The following is a 19,172-nucleotide window of genomic DNA, read 5'->3' on the forward strand; positions in this document are numbered from 1 at the left end:
ATTCACTTGTGAATCCATCAGGCCCTGGCAATTTTTTCTTAGGGAGTTCTTTGATGACTTGTTCAATTTCTTTTTCTGATATGGGATTATTTAGGTATTCTATTTCTTCTGCTGTTTATCTAGGCAATTTGTATTTTTGCACATATTAATCCATATCTCCTAGATTGCTATATTTTTTGCCATATAATTGGGCAAAATAATTTTTAATTATTGCCTTAATTTCCCCTTCATTAGAGGTGAGGTTTCCCTTTTCATCTTTGATACTGTCAATTTGGTTTTCTTCTTTCCTTTTTTTTATTAGATTGACCAGTACTTTGTCTATTTTATCTCTTTTTTCAAAATACCAGCTTCTAGTCTTATTTATCAATAGTTCTTGTACTTTCGAGTTTATTAATTTCTCCCTTGATTTTTAGTATTTCTAATTTAGTTTTCATCTGGGGATTTTTAATTTGCTTACTTTCTAATTTTTTAAGTTGCATGCCCAATTCATTAATCTCTGCCCTCCCTAATTTGTTAATATATACACTCAAGGATATAAATTTCCCCCTGAGTACTGCCTTGGCTGTATCCCACAGAGTTTAGTAGGATGTCTCATCATTGTTATTCTCTTCTATAAAATTGTTGATTCTTTCTATGATTTCTTCTCTGACTAGCTGGTTTTGGAGAATCATATTTAATTTCCAATTAGTTTTTGATTAGCCTGTCCAGGTGCCCTTACTAATTATTATTTTTATTTCATTATGATATGAGAAGGATTATTTCTGCTCTTTTGCATTTATTTTCAATGTTTCTATGCCTTATTACATGGTCAATCTTTCTGAATGTACCATGTGCAGCTGAAAAGAAGGTGTTTTCCTTTTTGTTCCTATTTATTTTTCTCCACATATCTATTAAATCTAGTTTTTCTAGGACTTCATTCATCTCTCTTACCTCTTTTTTATTTATTTTTGGTTTGATTTATCTAGATCTGAAAGAGGAATATTTACATCTCCTACTAGTATGGTTTTCCTATCTATTTCCTTCTTGAGATCTGCCAGTTTCTCCTTTAAGAATTTGGTTGCTATGCCATTTGGTGCATACATATTGAGCAATGTTATTTCCTCATTGTCTATACTGCCTTTAATCAGGATGTAATGACCTTCCCTGTCTTTTTTAATATATCTATTTTTACTTTGGCTTTGTCAGAAATATAATTGCCACTCCTGCCTTCTTTTTCTCATTTGAAGCCCAAAGGATTTTGCTCAAGCCCTGAACCTTCAACTTGTGTATGTCCATCTGCCTCATATGTGTTTCTTGTAGACAACATATGGTAGGATTTTGGTTTCTAATCCACTCTGCTATTTGCTTCCTTTTTATGGGTGAGTTTATCCCATTCACATTCAGAGTTATAATTTTCAGTTGTGCATTCGCTGACATTTTTGTATCCTCCCCTTGTTCTACCCCTTCTTCTTACACTATTTTCTTTTAACCAGTGGTTTGCTTTAAGCTGGTAACCCTTATCCCCTCCCTTGATTAACTTCCCTTTCTACCCCCTCCCTTATTATTCCCCTCTTTTTATTTTTAAAGGCCTAATGAATTCCCTCCCCTTCTCCTCCCCTCCCTTTTTTGACCTCCCCACTCCCCTGCTCCCCTTGGTTTATCCCTTCTGACTTTCTTAGTCGGGTTAGATAGAGTTTTATATCCCAATGGATAAAGTTACTCTTCCCTCTCAGGTTTAATTCCATTGAGTGTAAGGTTTAAATATTACCTCTTACTGCTCTCTTCCTCTCCTTCTTATAATAGTATCCATCCATTCCCCTTTCCATGCCCTCTTTGTGTGTAATAGAATATCCTATTTTTCTTATTCCTTCAAGTTTCTCTTGGTGTCCTCTACTATTCACCTCCTCTTTCCCACCCCCATATCATCTTAGACCATTTAGTATTCCAACCTCTCCCTATGAATAATTCTTCTAATTATTATAATAGTGAATACTATAATAAGAGTTCCTTACAGAGAATTATTCATAACATTTCTCCACATAGGAATACAAATAATTAGATAATATTGAAGCCCTTAAAGAGGCAAATTTAAAAGATACAAGTTTTCTTTCTTTCCCTTCTGTTTCTTATTTACCTTTTCATGTTTCTCTTGATTTTTGTGGTTGGATATCAAACTTTCCATTTAGTCCTGGTCTTTTCTGTGCAAATACTTGGAAATCTTCTATCTTGTTGAATGCCCAAACTTTCCCCTGGAAGTATATAGTTAGTTTTGATGGGTAGGTGATCCTTGGTTGTAGACCCAGTTCTCTTGCCATTCTGAATATCATATTCCAAGCCTTATGGTGTTTTAGTGTGGAGGCTGCCAGATCCTGTGTGATCCTGATTGGTCCTCTTTGATATCTGAATTATCTCTTTCTGGCTTCTTGTAAAATTTTTTCTTTCACTTGGAAGCTCTTGAATTTGGCAATTATTTTCCTGGGGGTTGTCTTTTCTGGGTCTAGTTTAGAGGGTGATCTATGCATCCTTTCAATGTCTATATTGCCCTCTTGTGGTAGAACTTCAGGGCAATTTTGCTGAATAATTTCTTTAAGTATGGAGTCCAAATTTCTATTAATTTCTGCTTTTTCAGGAAGACCAATGATTCTCAGATTGTCTCTTCTAGACCTGTTTTCTTGGTCTGTCACTTTCTCATTAAGATATTGTATGTTTCCTTCTATTTTATCAGTCTTTTGACTTTGTTTTATTTGTTCTTGTTGTCTTGAGAGATCATTAGCTTCTAATTGCTCAATTCTAGCCTTTAGGGGCTGGTTTTTGGCTATAATCATTTGGTTTTCCTTTTCAATCTGGTCATTTCTGGTCTTCAATTTGCTTGCCTCACTTTCCAATTGTGAAATTCTGCCTTTTAAAGTGTAATTTTCTTGCCAGATTTTGGTTTCCAATTTGCTTACCATTTCATTTGATTTTGGGGCATCTTTCTCCAATTGGGAGTTCCTGTCTTCTAACCTGTTAATTTCCTTTTGAGCTATTTCCCACTTGTCTCACCAAATCTCTTCCATCTTTCTCATCATCTCAGATTTGAACCCTTCAGTATCTTGTGGCCAGTTTTCATTATTTTGGGAAGGTTTGGATATAATTACTTGTTTGTTCTCCTCTGCTGTTTGCTCTGTTTTCTGGATTTTATCTGTGTAAAAGTTGTCGAGTGTTACAGATTTCTTCTTGTTGATCTTTCTCTTTTGGGGTTCTTGTCTCTGGCTTGCCATGTTAGCCCTGCTCCCTCTCAGGTTTATCCTCACACTCAGGGTCTGTCTGCACTCTTTAAGCTCTTAAGGTCTCAGGTCTAGTTGTTCTCAGAGTGAAGCCTCTTGGTGGTCCCCTTGCTTGTTTCTCTGCCTGAGGCTCCTTTAACAGTCTCAGGGCGCTGCTTCCACAGTTGTGCACCCCCTCTGCACTGGGTCCCCACTCAAGGTCTGCATCTGTGCTCAGGATCCTAGGCCTTGTCTGTGCTCAGGATCTGTGTCTGTGCTTTCGTCCGTGCCTGCACATGTGCCTGCGCTCAGGGTCTGTGTTAAAATCCTTGCATTCTTTAGCTTCTTGGGGTCTTAAGTCTTGCTGTTCTCAGGAACAGGCCCTGGTGTTCCCAGGTAGCTTCCAAGGACTTAATGGATGCCCCAAACTTGCTTTAACTCTTGTGAGTATTTAAAAAGAGAAGCAGTTTTCCCCCTTAATTTTTTTTTTTTATTCTTTGTTACAAGTGAAATGGCTTTGGAAATGAGGGAGATATAAAAACAAAAGATATCGAAAATTTTTTTAATCCTTTAAACTTATAAAAGAAGAAACAATAATCACTAAGAACAAGCATGACTTCTTCAGGTCCTATGTCAGTCTGTAATATCATTTACTTTTTTTCCTTTAACAGGAATACATACTTGATTGGAACATCAGAGGAATGCCATAAACATAGCAAATCTCTATTTTACCAAAGAAGTTGTCAAAACTCTCATACTATTCTTGTGGATAAAATGGAATGACATAAACTAGATCCTAGAACAGTTTGTTGGATACTGAAATGATTGAATGGCTCATGGATGTATGTATGTAATGAAATATCCCAAGGATCTCTATGGCTTTGGGGATGGTCATCATTTTTATTGGTGACTTCAATGAAACAATGACATAGCTTGAAGGGAGGCTAGAAATTCTCTCTCTCTGCTACCAAAATTTACAAGATGACACAAAGTGAGGAGGGTTGATTAATGTCATGGATGACAGGGTCAGGATCCAAAAAAGTGCTCATTTGACGAAATGATGGGCTAACTCTAAGGAGTTGACATGAAGCAAAACAAAACAAAACTGCTCTTACCTTTGTCTTAGAATTGATACTAAATATTAGTTCCAAGGCAGAAGAGCTGTAAGGGCCAGGCATGGAGTTAATTGTGCCTGGGTCACACAGCTAGGAAGTGTTTTAGGTCACATTTGAACCTAGGACTTCCCATCTCCAGACTTGGCTGTCAATGCACTGAACCATCTAGCTGTCCCAGGAGTTGAAATTTAAAAGGAATAAATTGAAGTCCTGCACTTGGGTTCACAATATCAATTGCTCAAGCATAGAATGGGACAGATATAGCCAGAACACAGTTTATGTAATTAAAGATCTGAAATTTTCATAAAGGTCAAGTCCAATTTGAGTCAACAGTCTGGCAAGGGAATCAGAAAAGCTTGCTACATCTTAGGCTACAGTGAGAGCAGTATAAAGCCAAGAAGCTGGCAGATGATGCTCCTATTAGTGCCTGTTTATTCCACTTTAGCTAAATCACACACACACACACACACACACACACACACACACACACACACAAACACACATATATTTTTTGTATTCATTTCCTGGGAATCACATTTTAGGAAATAAAATGATAAAGTGGGAACAAGTTCAAAAGTCGATGGAAGAACCAGGTTGATGTAAGAATGAGAGACTGAGCCCTATAAAGACTGGTTGAAAGAAAAGAGATGCTTAGTCTATTGAAGGTGAGAAGGGTTAGATGACAACCACCTTCAAGGAGATGAGGGAATGCTATGTGAATAAGGAATTAGACTAGTTCTGTTGGCCCCAATGACTACAGCCAGGAGGGGAAGTTTTAGTGAAGCCAAGCTAAAGGGAAATTTCCTAAGGATTGTTTCAGCAGCCAGTGTGTTCACTTCCTCTACAAGTCTTAAAGCAAAGGCTGAAAGACCACTTATCAGGTCTATAATATAAGAGATATTATGCTCTATTATGAATTGGATCAAAAAACCCTCTTCAATTCTGAGATTCTATGATCTTTCAGTTCTACAGCTGTTATTTCTGATTAATCCACTTGATGTCACTCTTGCAACCTTTCTGGGGGAAAAAGTTGTTTCTAAGCAGAAGGAAAATCTATCACTTTTCTCCTCTCACCAGTTCTCCAAATGATTCTTAGCTCCTGTGTGGAAAACTGGGGTGGGGCTAGGGTACTTGGGGCTGGAAAGGCATCCAGGTAGTTGCAGATTCTCTTGTAATATAGGTTTGCTCACAGCTACCACTTGATGATATATGATGCTATAATTAATTTAATGGCTGTACACCCAAGCACAATTGTGTACTGTTTCCATCACAATAGAATTCTAAAGAAGCAGAATTGGTTTTTTTTTTCTTTCCTACCATGTCTCTCCAAAGGAAGAGAAAGTAGGAGAGGAAACAAGATACATTCTCATTCAATGAAAAATTAAGTATAACCTTTTAATGTTCAAGAGAAAATGACTTGTTAAAAAAAACAAAACAAACTAAACCAACGAAATAATATTGCTGGCAACAGTTTGGATCAGTAAGGTAGAATTTTTCTGCTTGATTCTTTCTTAGAATGTGACAGGTTTCTTTGAACATCTGTCATCATTTCCCATAGGTATTTCCAGGGAAGAAAAATAGTTCTGAGACAAGGCTTATGCAGTGAAGGGGAGAGCATATGTAAACATACATGTGTATATATGATGTGCTTGTTTATGAGCATTCATGTGGGGAGCAGAGAAGCACAGCCTTTTCTGTTCTAACCTCTCATTTTCCCATTCTTACATAGTCTTGGTGAATAACATTTCTTCCCCCACCAGGAAATGAGAATATCTAGTCAATTCATTATTTAGGGCTATTTATATTTCTATTGCAAAGGCTAGGCACATTACAAGCCTTTAAGATGGATTGATTAAAATTAAAGCAAAGACATTAATATCCATGAGTGAATGAAAACATCCCTAAATTGACAGGTATATTTGGATTTCACAGGGACTTCATTTGGAAATGAAGACATTTTTCCTATTTCATGGGGGTAGCTAGGTAATATAGTGGATAGAGCACAGGACCAGGAGTTAGGAATACTCTGAGTTCAAATCTGGCTTCAGACACTTATTAGCTGTGTGACCTTAAGCCAGCCACTTAACCTCTGATTGCCTCAGTTTCCTCATCCATAAAAAAGGGATAATAATAACATCTACCTCCCAGTATGATTGTGAGGATCACATTTATGTATTTTTAAAGTATCTGGCACATAGTAGGTGCTATATAAATATTACCCATTATTACTTCAGGTGCAAATACTTATCTTTGATTCAATTAACAGCTTCATTATATGTAACTAAAACTCCAATTCTTGACTTTTCTAGTTCTTACTTCCCTCAGACATTAGCTTTATATGTATAAATTCTATAAACCCATATAGATATTAGAAGGAAAAAATCAGAAAGGTTTTGTATATGTGTTTATGTGTTAAATTGAAGGTCTATTAATGTTCACTTGGACATGGCTTTTTGGTGATTGTACTCTATGGGGCATCTGTGTTCCGTCACATCAATTCAACCCTCATCCTCAGTAGTAATTGCAGTACCCTAGGGTGAGGGAGCAATGCAGATGGGATGCTTGTTAAGCCTGGCCTCCCTCTGAGGGGATTCTCACAGCAAGGATGCTTAGATTGGTTTTATAATGGGGTCTTTGGTTCACCAAGGTTGGAGATAAGGCTACCTGGGCTCTAATCACTCCCCTTATGTGAGACATCTTCACCAACACACACACAGTTTTCTTTTCCTGACCTTCACTGCCTCCTTACCTTTGACCAGCAGGAAATTTGAAGACTAGAAAAAAAGGATTCATATTTACTCACTTGAATAAGAGGAGTTGGTCAGAAGGGAGCTTGTGGTGCCAGAGTCTGTCATTCAAAAAAAAGAAAGAGTGAGAAATAAATTTTACCTTGAGTTAACAGAAATGTTTTCAGTGACAATTGCGGTCTCACTGTCTCATCTCATTACAATGCATCATTTAAGCCATTTCTAGAATAAAGCTTATCACTAAGGCTTTGGCTTTTCTTTACTCCCCTCCACTCTCCAAATTCCTAAAGTCTATGTTTGATGAAAATGCCCCTAAAGGAGTCAGTCCTACCTGTAGCTATTAGAAAAGAACCAGGCAAGGAACTCTCAAAAGGCCAATGACCAATTTTTTCCTTACAGACTCAGAGCTAGACCCAGGGAGGCTCACGGGATTCCTGGGGAGAAATGGATGGGAAATCATACTGAATCTGAGCTCTCTTGCTTGCTACTTAAATCAGACCTAGCCACTGCAGGCAAACACAGGAACACATGCACAATGAAATGCAAGTAGAAACTTCTGTAATATTTCCATGGAAAAACAAATCACTTACATTCTGAAAGATTCATAGATTTATACTAAGAAAATTTCCAGGAGGGCAAAAGGGAGGGGGTCATATTCCCCATTCCAGACAAAGACATACAAACCTTTGGTGCTTCCCAGGCCCTTGATGGGGGGTGTGGTAATCATTTTTAAAGTCTCATCTGTAAAAAAAATGAAGAATCAACATATGCTTCTTAGTTCATCTCCTTGGAAGTTTAGTTTTGGGTTTGTATACCTTTGAGGCAGGAAAGTGGTTCAGTGGATAAAGTGATAGACCTGGAGTCAGGAAGACCCGCTTTCAAATTTGTCCTCAGACACTTACTAGCTAAGTGACTTTGGGTAAGTCACTTAACATTTATTTGCCTTAATCTATTGGAGAAGAAAATGGAAAACCACTTTAATATCTTTGCCAAGGAAACTCTATATGGGGTCACAAAGAGTTGGATACAACTGGAAAACAAAGACAACCTATGAAAACTGTTTCTTGGACTGAATTAATAACAGCTGGATTACTACAAATAGCTAACATTTATATAGTACTTACTATGTACCAGGCACCTAGCTATGACGATGATAACAATGATAACAGATTTCCAGAAGACTTTATGGCTTACAGTGCATTCTATTTAATTTGACCTCTACAACAACTTTGTGAGTGAGTAAGAACAAGCATTATCTTTATTCTAGAAGTAAAGAAACTGAACTTTAGAAAAGCAAATTAACCAACTGAAAAAAATTATTAAGTTCTTATCATGTGCTAAGTACTGCTGTTCGGCCATAGCCATACAAATATAAAATAGTACCTGCCCTCAATGGGCTTACATTCTACCTCTTTCCCAAAGTCCCATAGCTGTTAGACTTAGCACTAAATTCATATTGTTCTGATTTCATGACCATTAATTCCCCCAAACTAGCATCTTTGCACATTTGTTAATGTTATATACCACTGGCTAGTGAGACATTTTCACTTATTACAGAGTATTTAATATGGCAAAGAACTCACAAAAACTCTGATTTTGTATTTGGACTTTGTGGGTTCTAGGAGGAAAGGCTTGAAAATGAAGCTTCAGCTGAAAGAAATTGGGGGGAGAATGGGAATCCAATTTATTTATTTTTCCTTTTAAAGTTTAACTACCATGTGGTAAGCTGGCTTTGTCAGAGGATCTATTATGAAGGCAGTTTTCGGCAATCAATAAAAGAGACTGAGTCTTAGGACACTGGACAGTCAATAGTCAATAGTAGCTCTTTCCTTTCAGATGAACTACTGGTAGGAATTAATTCTAACTAACTTTGTTTAACCTATAAGCTTGGATTTACTTGATTATATGTAAGATAGGATTTGTAACTTACCATCATCTATCTATCTTGTACCCCATGAATTAAAAATTAAATTTTATTTGAACCCATATGTCTTCTCTTTGCCTTTCTCCTTCAAATCATAAATCTGCATTACTGGTAAGGAGATGTGGCTGGGAACAAAGTTTTACCAACAGTTACTATAGTTGAAAATCAAAAATAGATCCAAAAAATTCCTCACAGGGATGAGCCTGGCCTACATAACTCCCTCCTCTTCTGAGCCATTAGACTTCTTCACAAAATGGGGGCGATGATAATCTGGCTTTCCAAATACAACGATAGTTAATTAGTCAGTGCATATTAACAAAGTGCCTATTTCTCTTTTAGGGGTATTGGAGCATCAATGCTGTGTTACTGGACTAGATTTTACTGGCTTCTATAATACTCTGGTCCCTTTTCTTTATCTTTCCAAATTTATATTTAAAGTTGCATAGAGTTTTATTAGTTTGCATGTGGCATTTACTTTCTCTCTATTGGGGGTGGGCATGGTATAAGAGTTCAGATGCCATTTTTCCATCTATCAGGCTACATTCTCTAAACTATGAACAATTAGAGGGAAGGACTTATATCTTCAGTTTCATCTGTACTACCTATAACCCCCAGTATTCTAAAGGATCAAATATGGACCAATTGATGTAAATGATAACTGCTGCAGTGATGGGGACGAGACACTCCTCCAGTTTGGTGTGTGTCTTGGCCCCTTTTTTCTATGCCACCCACAGCCTGGCACACAGTGCACTCCTGTGCATTTTTGACATCTGTGGGAGAAGAATACTGTTTAGAGCCTGTATCCTTCTTGCCATGCAAAAGATCTGTGGGAGGAAGCTAGATATATGCCCATAAGAACAAAGAAAAATGTCAGGCTAGTGCACCAAGCAGGCAAAGGAAAGAATGCAAAATGAAAAAGCTAGCTGAAACTTCTGCACTTTTCATTGCTGTTTCCAGAGTCAAATGTCTTAGGGAGAGATGAATGCTTTCTAAGCTACATTTGGAGAGAACAAAATGGCTGGTTACATTAATCAACAGTACAGCTCCTCCGGGGATTTCCCAAGGGTTAACTTTCAAGACCCCAATGTACTACCTTTAGGCAATAATTCGAATTTGAATCACACATCAAAACCCAAACAAATTTATTACCAGCTCATAGCCAGGTTGGATGACAGTCTAGTACTGACTAAAAATTATTTGGTTGGTGGTATATCTTCATGCTCTCTTGATTGCATTTTTTTTTTACCACGACCTAGTGGCTATTGTCAGTTGCTCTAAGTTTAGAGGAAAGAAAATATAGACAAGTTCCTCTTCTAAAGGGAGCAAATCTATCTCAGTGAATGATGTATTTGCATTTCAAGCTTTTCACCTGGGTCTTCTTAATAGTCAAAATCATGGTATTATCCCTTTATGAAAACCCTAATCATCTGGCTTAGAATCAATATTAAGTATTGTTTCCAAGATAGAAGAGTTGGAAATAGGGTTTAGTGACCTGCCCAGGGTTACACACTTAGGAAGTATCTGAGGACAGATTTGATTCCAAGATCTCATCATCTCTAGGCTTCTCTATCAGCCATCATGATATTATTTTATAATAGTAGGGCTCCAGATGGATCATCTCTGTGTGTCTTATTTTCAGAGTCATAACTAAGATAGGGCTTTCTTTCAGAGACCCACATATGAAGGATATCACCTCTCTGACATGATTCTGAAGCAATTATTCTTCTGCTTTTTGATCCTTGACTGGCTCAAAATCTCCAGTGGGGTTGTTAGATAAGGGTGAGTGAGGATAAGGGCAAAGACAGGACCCAGATCTGGGAGACAGAATTATGTTATGGTTTTTACAGTAGGTAGAGATGCATCTTGATGTAGCCAGAATGAGGGTGGTTTGGAATAGGGTTCTTCTGTAGGAGCCAGTAACCAGAGGGATCAGAGTACCTCCTTGCTATGGTCTGGGGGTCCATCATACTCCCACCTCATGGTCCTCCTGTTAGTCAATAGTGAACATGTATTTGCTAACGATTTATTCCATTCAAGGCACTGTTATAAATTGTGGGCAAGGAATAGCTCCTGTCCTCAAGATGCATACAATACAATGGGACAGACAACATGTAAAAAAAAACAAGTGAATACAATATACATAAGTGGTATTTGTTGTATTTTAGATAAATTAGATTAGATGGAAGTCAGTTTGAGAGTGGAAGGCACTAGTAGCTAGAAGAATCAGGTTTTGAAATGGAAAAGAGGGGAAAGAAAAAATGGAAAGAGGGAATTTGAGAAGAGTCTTAGAGGAAACAAGAGACACTAAATGGTGGAGATGAGGGAGAAGAGCACTTCACATAGGAGGGGACAACCAGTACAAAAACATGGAAACAGGAAATGGAGTGTCATGTGTGAGGAACAGCAAGTAATTGGATTGCAGCATTTGTGGGCAAGAGTAAAGCATAATAAGCCTGGAAAGACAGAAAGGACAGAGGTTCTGAAGGCTTACAAAATACCAAACAGAGGCATCCTAAGGGAACATGGAATCACTGGAGCTCATTATGTAAGAAAAGTAACTTGGTCAGACCTCTGATTTAGAAAAAAAAAATTCTTCCTGTTCAAGCTTTTTCTCATTTCAACCCATTTTCCACTCTAGCTTCCAGGGTGATGTAGATGGTAGACTTAAATGTTTTTTTTTAAAGAGTTTGTAGGCAGCAGAATAGGAGGCAGTGGATAGGGAGAGGTTGATGGTAAGACCAATTAGGGATCATAGTAAGACAATCTGCTAGAGATGAAGGGAGGGGATGAAATCAAGGATGCATGTAGAAGGGATGAACTGGTCAAGGAGAAGGGACACCTTTTCATCTAAGAGCAGAGATTAAGAACAAATAGTAATGCTACCACTCTTTGCAGATGATATGATGGTCTACTTAAAAAATCCTAGAGAATCAACTAAAAGCTAGTAGAAATAATCAACAACTTTAGCAAAGTGGCAGGATACAAAATAAATGCACATAAATCATCAGCATTTCTATATATTTCCAACACATCACAGCAGCAAGAGGTAGAAAGAGAAACAACATTTAAAATCACCCTAGACAATATAAAATACTTAGGAATCTATCTACCAAAACAAACACAGGAATTATATGAAAACAACTACAAAACAGTTTCCAAACAAATAAAACTGGATCTAAACAATTGGGAAAACATTGATTGCTCATGGGTAGGATGAGCTAACATAATAAAAATAACCATTCTACCCAAATTAATTTACTTATTTAGCGCCATACCTATCAAAATACCAAAAAACTTTTTTACTGAATTAGAAAAAAACTATTACAAAGTTCATTTGGAAGAACAAAAGATCAAGAATATCAAGGGTAATAATGAAAAAGATGTGAAGGAAGGTGGCCTAGCAGTACCAGATATTAAACTATACTATAAAGCAGCAGTCATCAAAACAATATGGTACTGGCTAAGAGACAGAAGGGAGGATCGGTGGAATAGACTTGGGGTAAGTGACATCAGCAAGACAGTGTATGATAAACCCAAACAGCCCAACTTTGGGACAAAAATCCACTATTTGACAAAAACTGCTGGGAAAAATGGAAAACAATATGGGAGAGATTAGGTTTAGATCAACATCTCACACCTTACACCAAGATAAATTCAGAATGGGTGAATGACTTGAATATAAAGAGGGAAACAATAATTAAATTAAGTGAACACAGAACAGTATACTTGTCAGATCTCTGGGAAAGGAAAGATTTTAAAACCAAGCAAGAATTAGAGAAAATTACAATATGTAAAATAAATTATTTTGATTATACTAAATTAAAAAGCTTTTGTACAAACAAAAACAATACAAGAAAGGAAACAATAAATTTGGGAAAATCTTTATAACAAAAAACTCTGACAGGGGTCTAATTACTCAAATATACAAGGAGATAAATCAATTGTATAAAAAATCAAGCCATTTCCCAATTGATAAATGGGCAAGGGACATGAATAGGCAATTTTCAAATAAAGAAATCAAAACTATCAATAAGCACATGAGAAAGTGTTCTAAATCTCTAATAATTAGAGAAATGCAAATCAAAACAACTCTGAGGTATCACCTCACACCTAGCAGATTGGCTAAAATGAAAGAAGGGGAGAGTAATGAATGCTGGAGGGGATGTGGCCAAATTGGGACATTAATGCATTGCTGGTGGAGTTGTGAACTGATCCAACCATTCTGGATGGCAATTTGGATCTATGCTCAAAGGGCTGTAAAAGAATGCCTGCTCTTTGATCCAACCATACCAGGGTTTGTACCCCAAAGAGATCATAGATAAACAGACTTGGACGAAAATATTTATAGCTGCGCTTTTTGTGGTGGCAAAAAACCTGGAAAAGGAGGGTATGTCCTTCAATTGGGGAATGGCTGAACAAACTGTGGTATATGCTGGTGATGGAATACTATTGTGCTCAAAGGAATAATAAACTGGAGGAGTTCCATGTGAACTGGAAAGACCTCCAGGAATTGATGCAGAGTGAAAGGATCAGAGCCAGAAGAACATTGTACACAGAGACTGATATACTGTGGTAAAATAGAATATAATGGACTTCTGTACCAGCAGCAATACAATGACCTAGGACAATTCTGAGGGATTTATGGAAAAGAATGCTACCCACATTCAGAGGAAGAACTACAGGAGTGGAAACCGAAGAAAAACAACTGCTTGAACACATGGGTTGAGGCAAACATGATTGGGGGTGTAGACTCGAAACTACCACACCAATGCAACTATCAACAATTTGGAAATAGGTCTTGATCAATGACACATGTTAAAGCCAGTGGAAATGTGCATCGGCTATGGGGGTTGGAGGAGGTCGGGGGATGAAGGAGAAAGTAAGAACATGAATCATGTAACCCTGATAACTTTTCTAAAAAATAAAAATTATTTTAAAAAAGGAACAAATAGTAATGGAAGCTATCTGAATGACATGAGATGAGGAAGAGAGGAGAAGGGGGAGTCCTTAGTGAATCCTTTTGGAAAATTCAGAAGAAGTCACAATTAGTCACTTGTCTAGCTCAACTCAGCAAAGGGAGACAGACAAGGAGGTCTGTGGAAACTGAGGATATGTTGGGCATACTGTTAGGAATACTCTAGAGCCCAGGGAGAGGCAGAGTACTTTAACAAAAAGAGGGTCAAGACTCAAAATAGGGCACTTCCATATCCACAGAGTTATGATACAGAGCTGTGCAAACTGGTGGCTATGTTGCCCACTATCCAGTCCTGAGTCACAGATCCAGGGTGGAGAAAGGGGACTACGTAAAGGAGTTCCATTCTCCTGTGAGGACACCATGGGCTATATATGGAGAAAGGATGAAATTTAGAAGCCAGTAGCAGCAACAGCAATGGTAATATGGCTCAAACTTCAGGAGTGAAGCAATATCTTGCTTTCATTTTTTAGCCAACCTGTAGAGTAATAACTAAGATAAGAATTTCAGGCCAAAGAGGAGCCAGTGATTCTGAAGCTATCAACCAAAAGAACTTCCCTGTTGGCTGAAAGAGATGGTATCTAGCAATAATCTATTCTAGCAAAGATTCGAACCCAGGTCAAAACTTGAAGAGTTCAGTCTGGTGGAAGCATCAAACTTTGCCCTGCATTAGACCATTTTGGAAGCACAAAAAGCTTGCTGATTTCCACCTTGTTCCTGAAATCCCAGAATAAAATAGCACTTAATACCTCCAAGAAAGCAGCAACAACATCAGCCCAACCCTTCCCTCTAGAAACATGGCTGTCAAGCTCTTAACACTGAATCTAAAATGAAAAACTAGGCAGGAATAATGGTCACACCAAAAAAAAAATCTGCCACAATGAGCTATTTTGGTGGCAAGGACACTCAATACATGAGTGCAGAAGAAACATCTACAATCAAAACCTCAAAGATTAACACAAAAGATAAAGCTTGGACCCAAACTCAATCAGAAATAAGAATTTTTTTAAAGAGTTGAAATTTTTGTTTAAAGGGAATGAGAATGCCCAAATGAAAAACTCCCTGAAAATTAAATGAACTAAATGATGCCAATGACTCTATGAGGAAACAATAAATATTAAAATAAAATCAAAAGACTGAAAAAATATAAGACATAAAGTATCTCATAGCAAAAACAACTGAACCTCAAAACAGATCAAGGAGAAGAAACTTAACAATCATTGCAGTATCTGAAAGTCATGAACTAAAAAAGAGCCTAGATATCATATTTCAAGAAATCCTCAAAGAAAACCTCTTAGATCCCTTAGAACTAGAGGAAAAAGTGGAAATAGACACTCAAAATGAAAACTCCCAGAAATATCATAGCCAAAAACCAGAACTTCCAGGTCAAAGGAAAAATGCTACGAATAGCCAGAAAGAAAAAAAAAAGGAGTACTGAAGAACCACTGTGTGGATCATATATAATTTAGCAGCTACTATTATACCAGAACCTAAAACTATATTACAGAAGGCAAAGAATATGGGCTAACAGCTAAGAATAGCTTATCCAGCAAATCTGAATATAATGCTACAGGAGAAAAAAAATGGATCTTTAATGCAATAAAGAGGCCTTCCAAGCATTTCTGATAAAAAAAAAATTGCTGCAGGGAAACTGGGAAGTTCAACATGAGAGTTCAGAGAAACACAAAAATGTAAACATCAGTGAACAATGATAAAGGACTAATCAAGGAGGAACTACTTATATTCAATGGGAGATGATATATATGTTCCCTCTGATCCCTGTCATCATTAGGTTCATCAGGAGTTTAATTAGACAAGACCAGCTAATAGTTTTGTTATGTCTTGATGATATTAAGAAAAGAGAGGAAAAAGGAGAAGAGGGAGGAAGGAAGGAAGGGAAGGGAAAGGAACTTTAGGGAAGATTATCTCATATAGTCAGGGCACACAAACGGCCATCTATTCAAATAAGGAAGAGAGGATAGGAAGGAAGTAGTTGACACTTGAACCTCATCTTTTTGATTCTAAGCTGGTCAAAAGAAGAAAGAATACACACACCCATTCCCACTAACATACCCAAACACTCAAATTGGGTAGAGAAAAAAACTCAACAGAAAAATTAGATGGAAAGGGAAAAGGAGGGAAGAGGGAATTTAGAAGGAGGGTAGATTAAAGGAGAGATTAGTCCTAAGCAAAACAGATTTTAAGGATGTACAAAAATACTTATAGCTTTTTTTCAAAGTGGCAAAGAATGGGAATCTGAGAGTTTGACTCTATATTGGGGAATGGAAGAACAAGTTATACAATTATTCATGTGATGGAATACTATTGTGTTGAACTTATACCAGTAAAATTACCAACCAGGATTACAGAGGATGAATGAAGAAACATAATACCCTCCTCCTGATAGAAAGGTGAAGAACATAGAATTCATAATGATGCATATTTTTTGGTATATGGCCAGCATGAAAATTGGTTTTGATGGACTATATATGTTTGTAATTGGTGAGAAGTTGGACTTTAGATTTTGACTGGTTAAAGCATATGTATAATTTTTATACAAACAATATACTTGTATATGTGTGTATATCTCAAGAATTCTGGTTGACACAGTGACCAACCACAATTCTTGAAGACTCATCATGAAACCTGTTACCCATCTTTCCATCTTTTGACAGACAGTAGAGAACAGATTGAGACATATGTACATACTGTATGTATGTATATATGTGTGTGTGTGTGTGTGTGTGTGTGTAATATATACATACATGTCCAGTGAGAATTTTGTTTTCCTTGACCATGCATGGTTATAGTAGCAGTTTTGTTTTTCTTATTTTCTCAATAAGAGATAAGGGGAGGAAAGTGAGAGAAGTATGACTTTTGTTTGAAAATAAAATATAATTACAAAACAAAAGGATGAGACATGGTACTCAGATGAGAATATCAGGGGAAGGGATGTTGTGGAAGAGGCAAGATGGGAAGAGGGATGTGAGGAGAGACAAGAACCTCTGGAATAGTTGCAATGAAGAGTGGGATAGTGAATCAATTTGTATGCAACTAAATGTTTATCTTGCTGCATAGAGATTAAATGACATAAATGCACAATGGACCATGTCTGCATAGTTTCCTTATTTCTTCCACCACTGTTCAGTAGCATATGAATAGAACAGACCTGCAACTTAGGAAGGTCACTTTGGTAGCCAAGTGGAGAATAGAATGTAGTGGGAGAGAGGCTTGAGGCAAGGAGGCTTAACAGAAACCTCTTGCAATAAATATGATGACAGCTTGCTCCAGGGTTGTTATTGCCTGAATAAGGAAAAGTATATATGTATGAGAAATGTTCTGAAGGTAGAATGAACAGGACTTTGAAACAGATTGGAAATTTCAAATTAGTGAGAAGGAGAAGTCTTAAGATGACTGTGAAATAGGGAAATTGGGACTAGGATAAGGTCTGATGAGAAAGACAATGAGTTCTATATTATCTGTATTGAGTTTAAGATGCCAGTAGGATACCTAGTTTGAGATGTCTACTAGATAAATGGAGAAGTGAGACAGGAGGGGTGTGTGTGTGTGTGTGTGTGTGTGTGTGTGTGTGTGTGTGTGTGTATTGGGAGGTAAGGTATGAAGTGCAGCCAGCACTAGAAAGGGGCTAGAAATACAGGGTCATTAAGAGGAAGTCAGGTCTCAGTAAGAGTCAGAAGGTGGGAGGAGTGAGAAAGAAAAAGATTTAAGATGAAAGAAAATTTGTTCATTATGGAGTAAGCATTCCAAAAGGCACAGTAGACAGAATATACATATTCCTGGAATGGGATATGGCAGTAAGTACAGTTGAGGAGGATGGGAGAAAGAGAGCAAACAATGGAGGATGGAGAACCAATTTTGTACAATAATAATAGAAGCTTCAGAATCATTGAGATGGGGGAGATTATGATGGGATATCATCATGACCATTAAGTAGCAAGTATGTGAAAAAGAATATTCATAAATTCTTCATAAATTCTGGTTGAAGCTGAAAATTGAATTGGAGCTGTTCTATAAAGGATTGTAAATGCTAGATTAAAAAGGGCTCATATTTATGGGAAGTCACTCCAGGTTTTGAGAACTAGATTTTTTAAAAACCCTTAATTTCTGTCTTAAAATCAATATTGTATATTGGTTCCAAGGCAGAACCAAGTAAGGGCTAGGCAATGGGGATTAAGTGACTTGCCCAAGGTCACAGCTAGGAAATGCCTGAGGACAGATTTGAACCTAAGACCTCTTATCTCTGGGGTTGCTCTCAATCTACTGAGCCATCTAGCTGCCTTTGAGAACTAGATTTTTGATCACAAGAGGACATTTTGCCCAAACTCTATTATAGAAAAGACGACTTAGGCCCAAGGATATTACATGACTATGAAAATCATACAGATAACTGTCAGGGGCAGGTTTTGAATCTAATTCCCTTAAGTCCAGAGTCAGTTCAAAAAACATTAAATAAGTTTTTCAAGGTCAAAGAAATGGTGAGTATCAGACTTGGAACACCAATTCAGTTCTTTGTTTCCAAATCCATTTCTCTCTACAGTGTTATGTTTCCGCCATTCAAAACGAGGCTCTGAGATTTAAGAAGATAGTGCCATCTTAGTAACTTTTCTGAGTCTTTATTTCCTCTCCTTTAAAATGGGGATAATAAAACTTGCCATCCCTACTGTGAAGAGCAAAGAAAATGAAAAATGTAATGGCGCTTGTCAACCTTAAAGTTATATAGAAATTGACACCTATTGTTTATATTAAATAACAGCTAGCTAAGCAGATGTTTCATCCTGGAAAATTCACCTCTCCAAAGTCTAATTACAGTGGGCATTTATTCATACATCAGCTCAGCTGAGCAGCAGGTCTGTTTTTCCAACCCTACTTTTTATTACAACTTAACTCCAGGTCTCATTTAAAACTTACTTACACACCCTCAAACTTCTCCATTGCCTGAAGGTGAGCCACAGCTTTGATTCTTTGGAGATAAACTCACACTAAATATGCTGATTATTATGAATCTTGGATGTTACTCCTTTGACTGTGCTTAAGCATGTGCCTGGTAATCCTTTGAGATTTTTCCTCAAGTTGACTGAAAAGGAAAATTGAATGAATAGTTTTTCTACTTTCAATGGTTTCTTTGAGTGGGTTACATTTTCCAGTAATCAAAACACAATAGGACTATTC

General features: G+C 37.2%; 1 protein-coding gene across 1 annotated transcript in view; it reads right to left on the reverse strand.

Moving 5' to 3' along the window:
* EMCN (endomucin) overlaps positions 1-19,172 on the reverse strand; it is a 170,995-nt gene that overhangs the window by 40,513 nt on the left and 111,310 nt on the right. The window contains exons 5-6 of the mRNA XM_044681625.1: positions 7,771-7,845; positions 7,143-7,187 (exon numbers count right to left, since the gene is read on the reverse strand). Coding sequence (XP_044537560.1) covers positions 7,143-7,187; positions 7,771-7,845 — 120 coding nt within the window. The remainder of the gene's footprint in view (positions 1-7,142; positions 7,188-7,770; positions 7,846-19,172) is intronic.

The sequence above is a fragment of the Gracilinanus agilis genome, chromosome 6 (genome assembly GCF_016433145.1).
Source record: "Gracilinanus agilis isolate LMUSP501 chromosome 6, AgileGrace, whole genome shotgun sequence".
NCBI classification, from domain to species: domain Eukaryota; kingdom Metazoa; phylum Chordata; class Mammalia; order Didelphimorphia; family Didelphidae; genus Gracilinanus; species Gracilinanus agilis.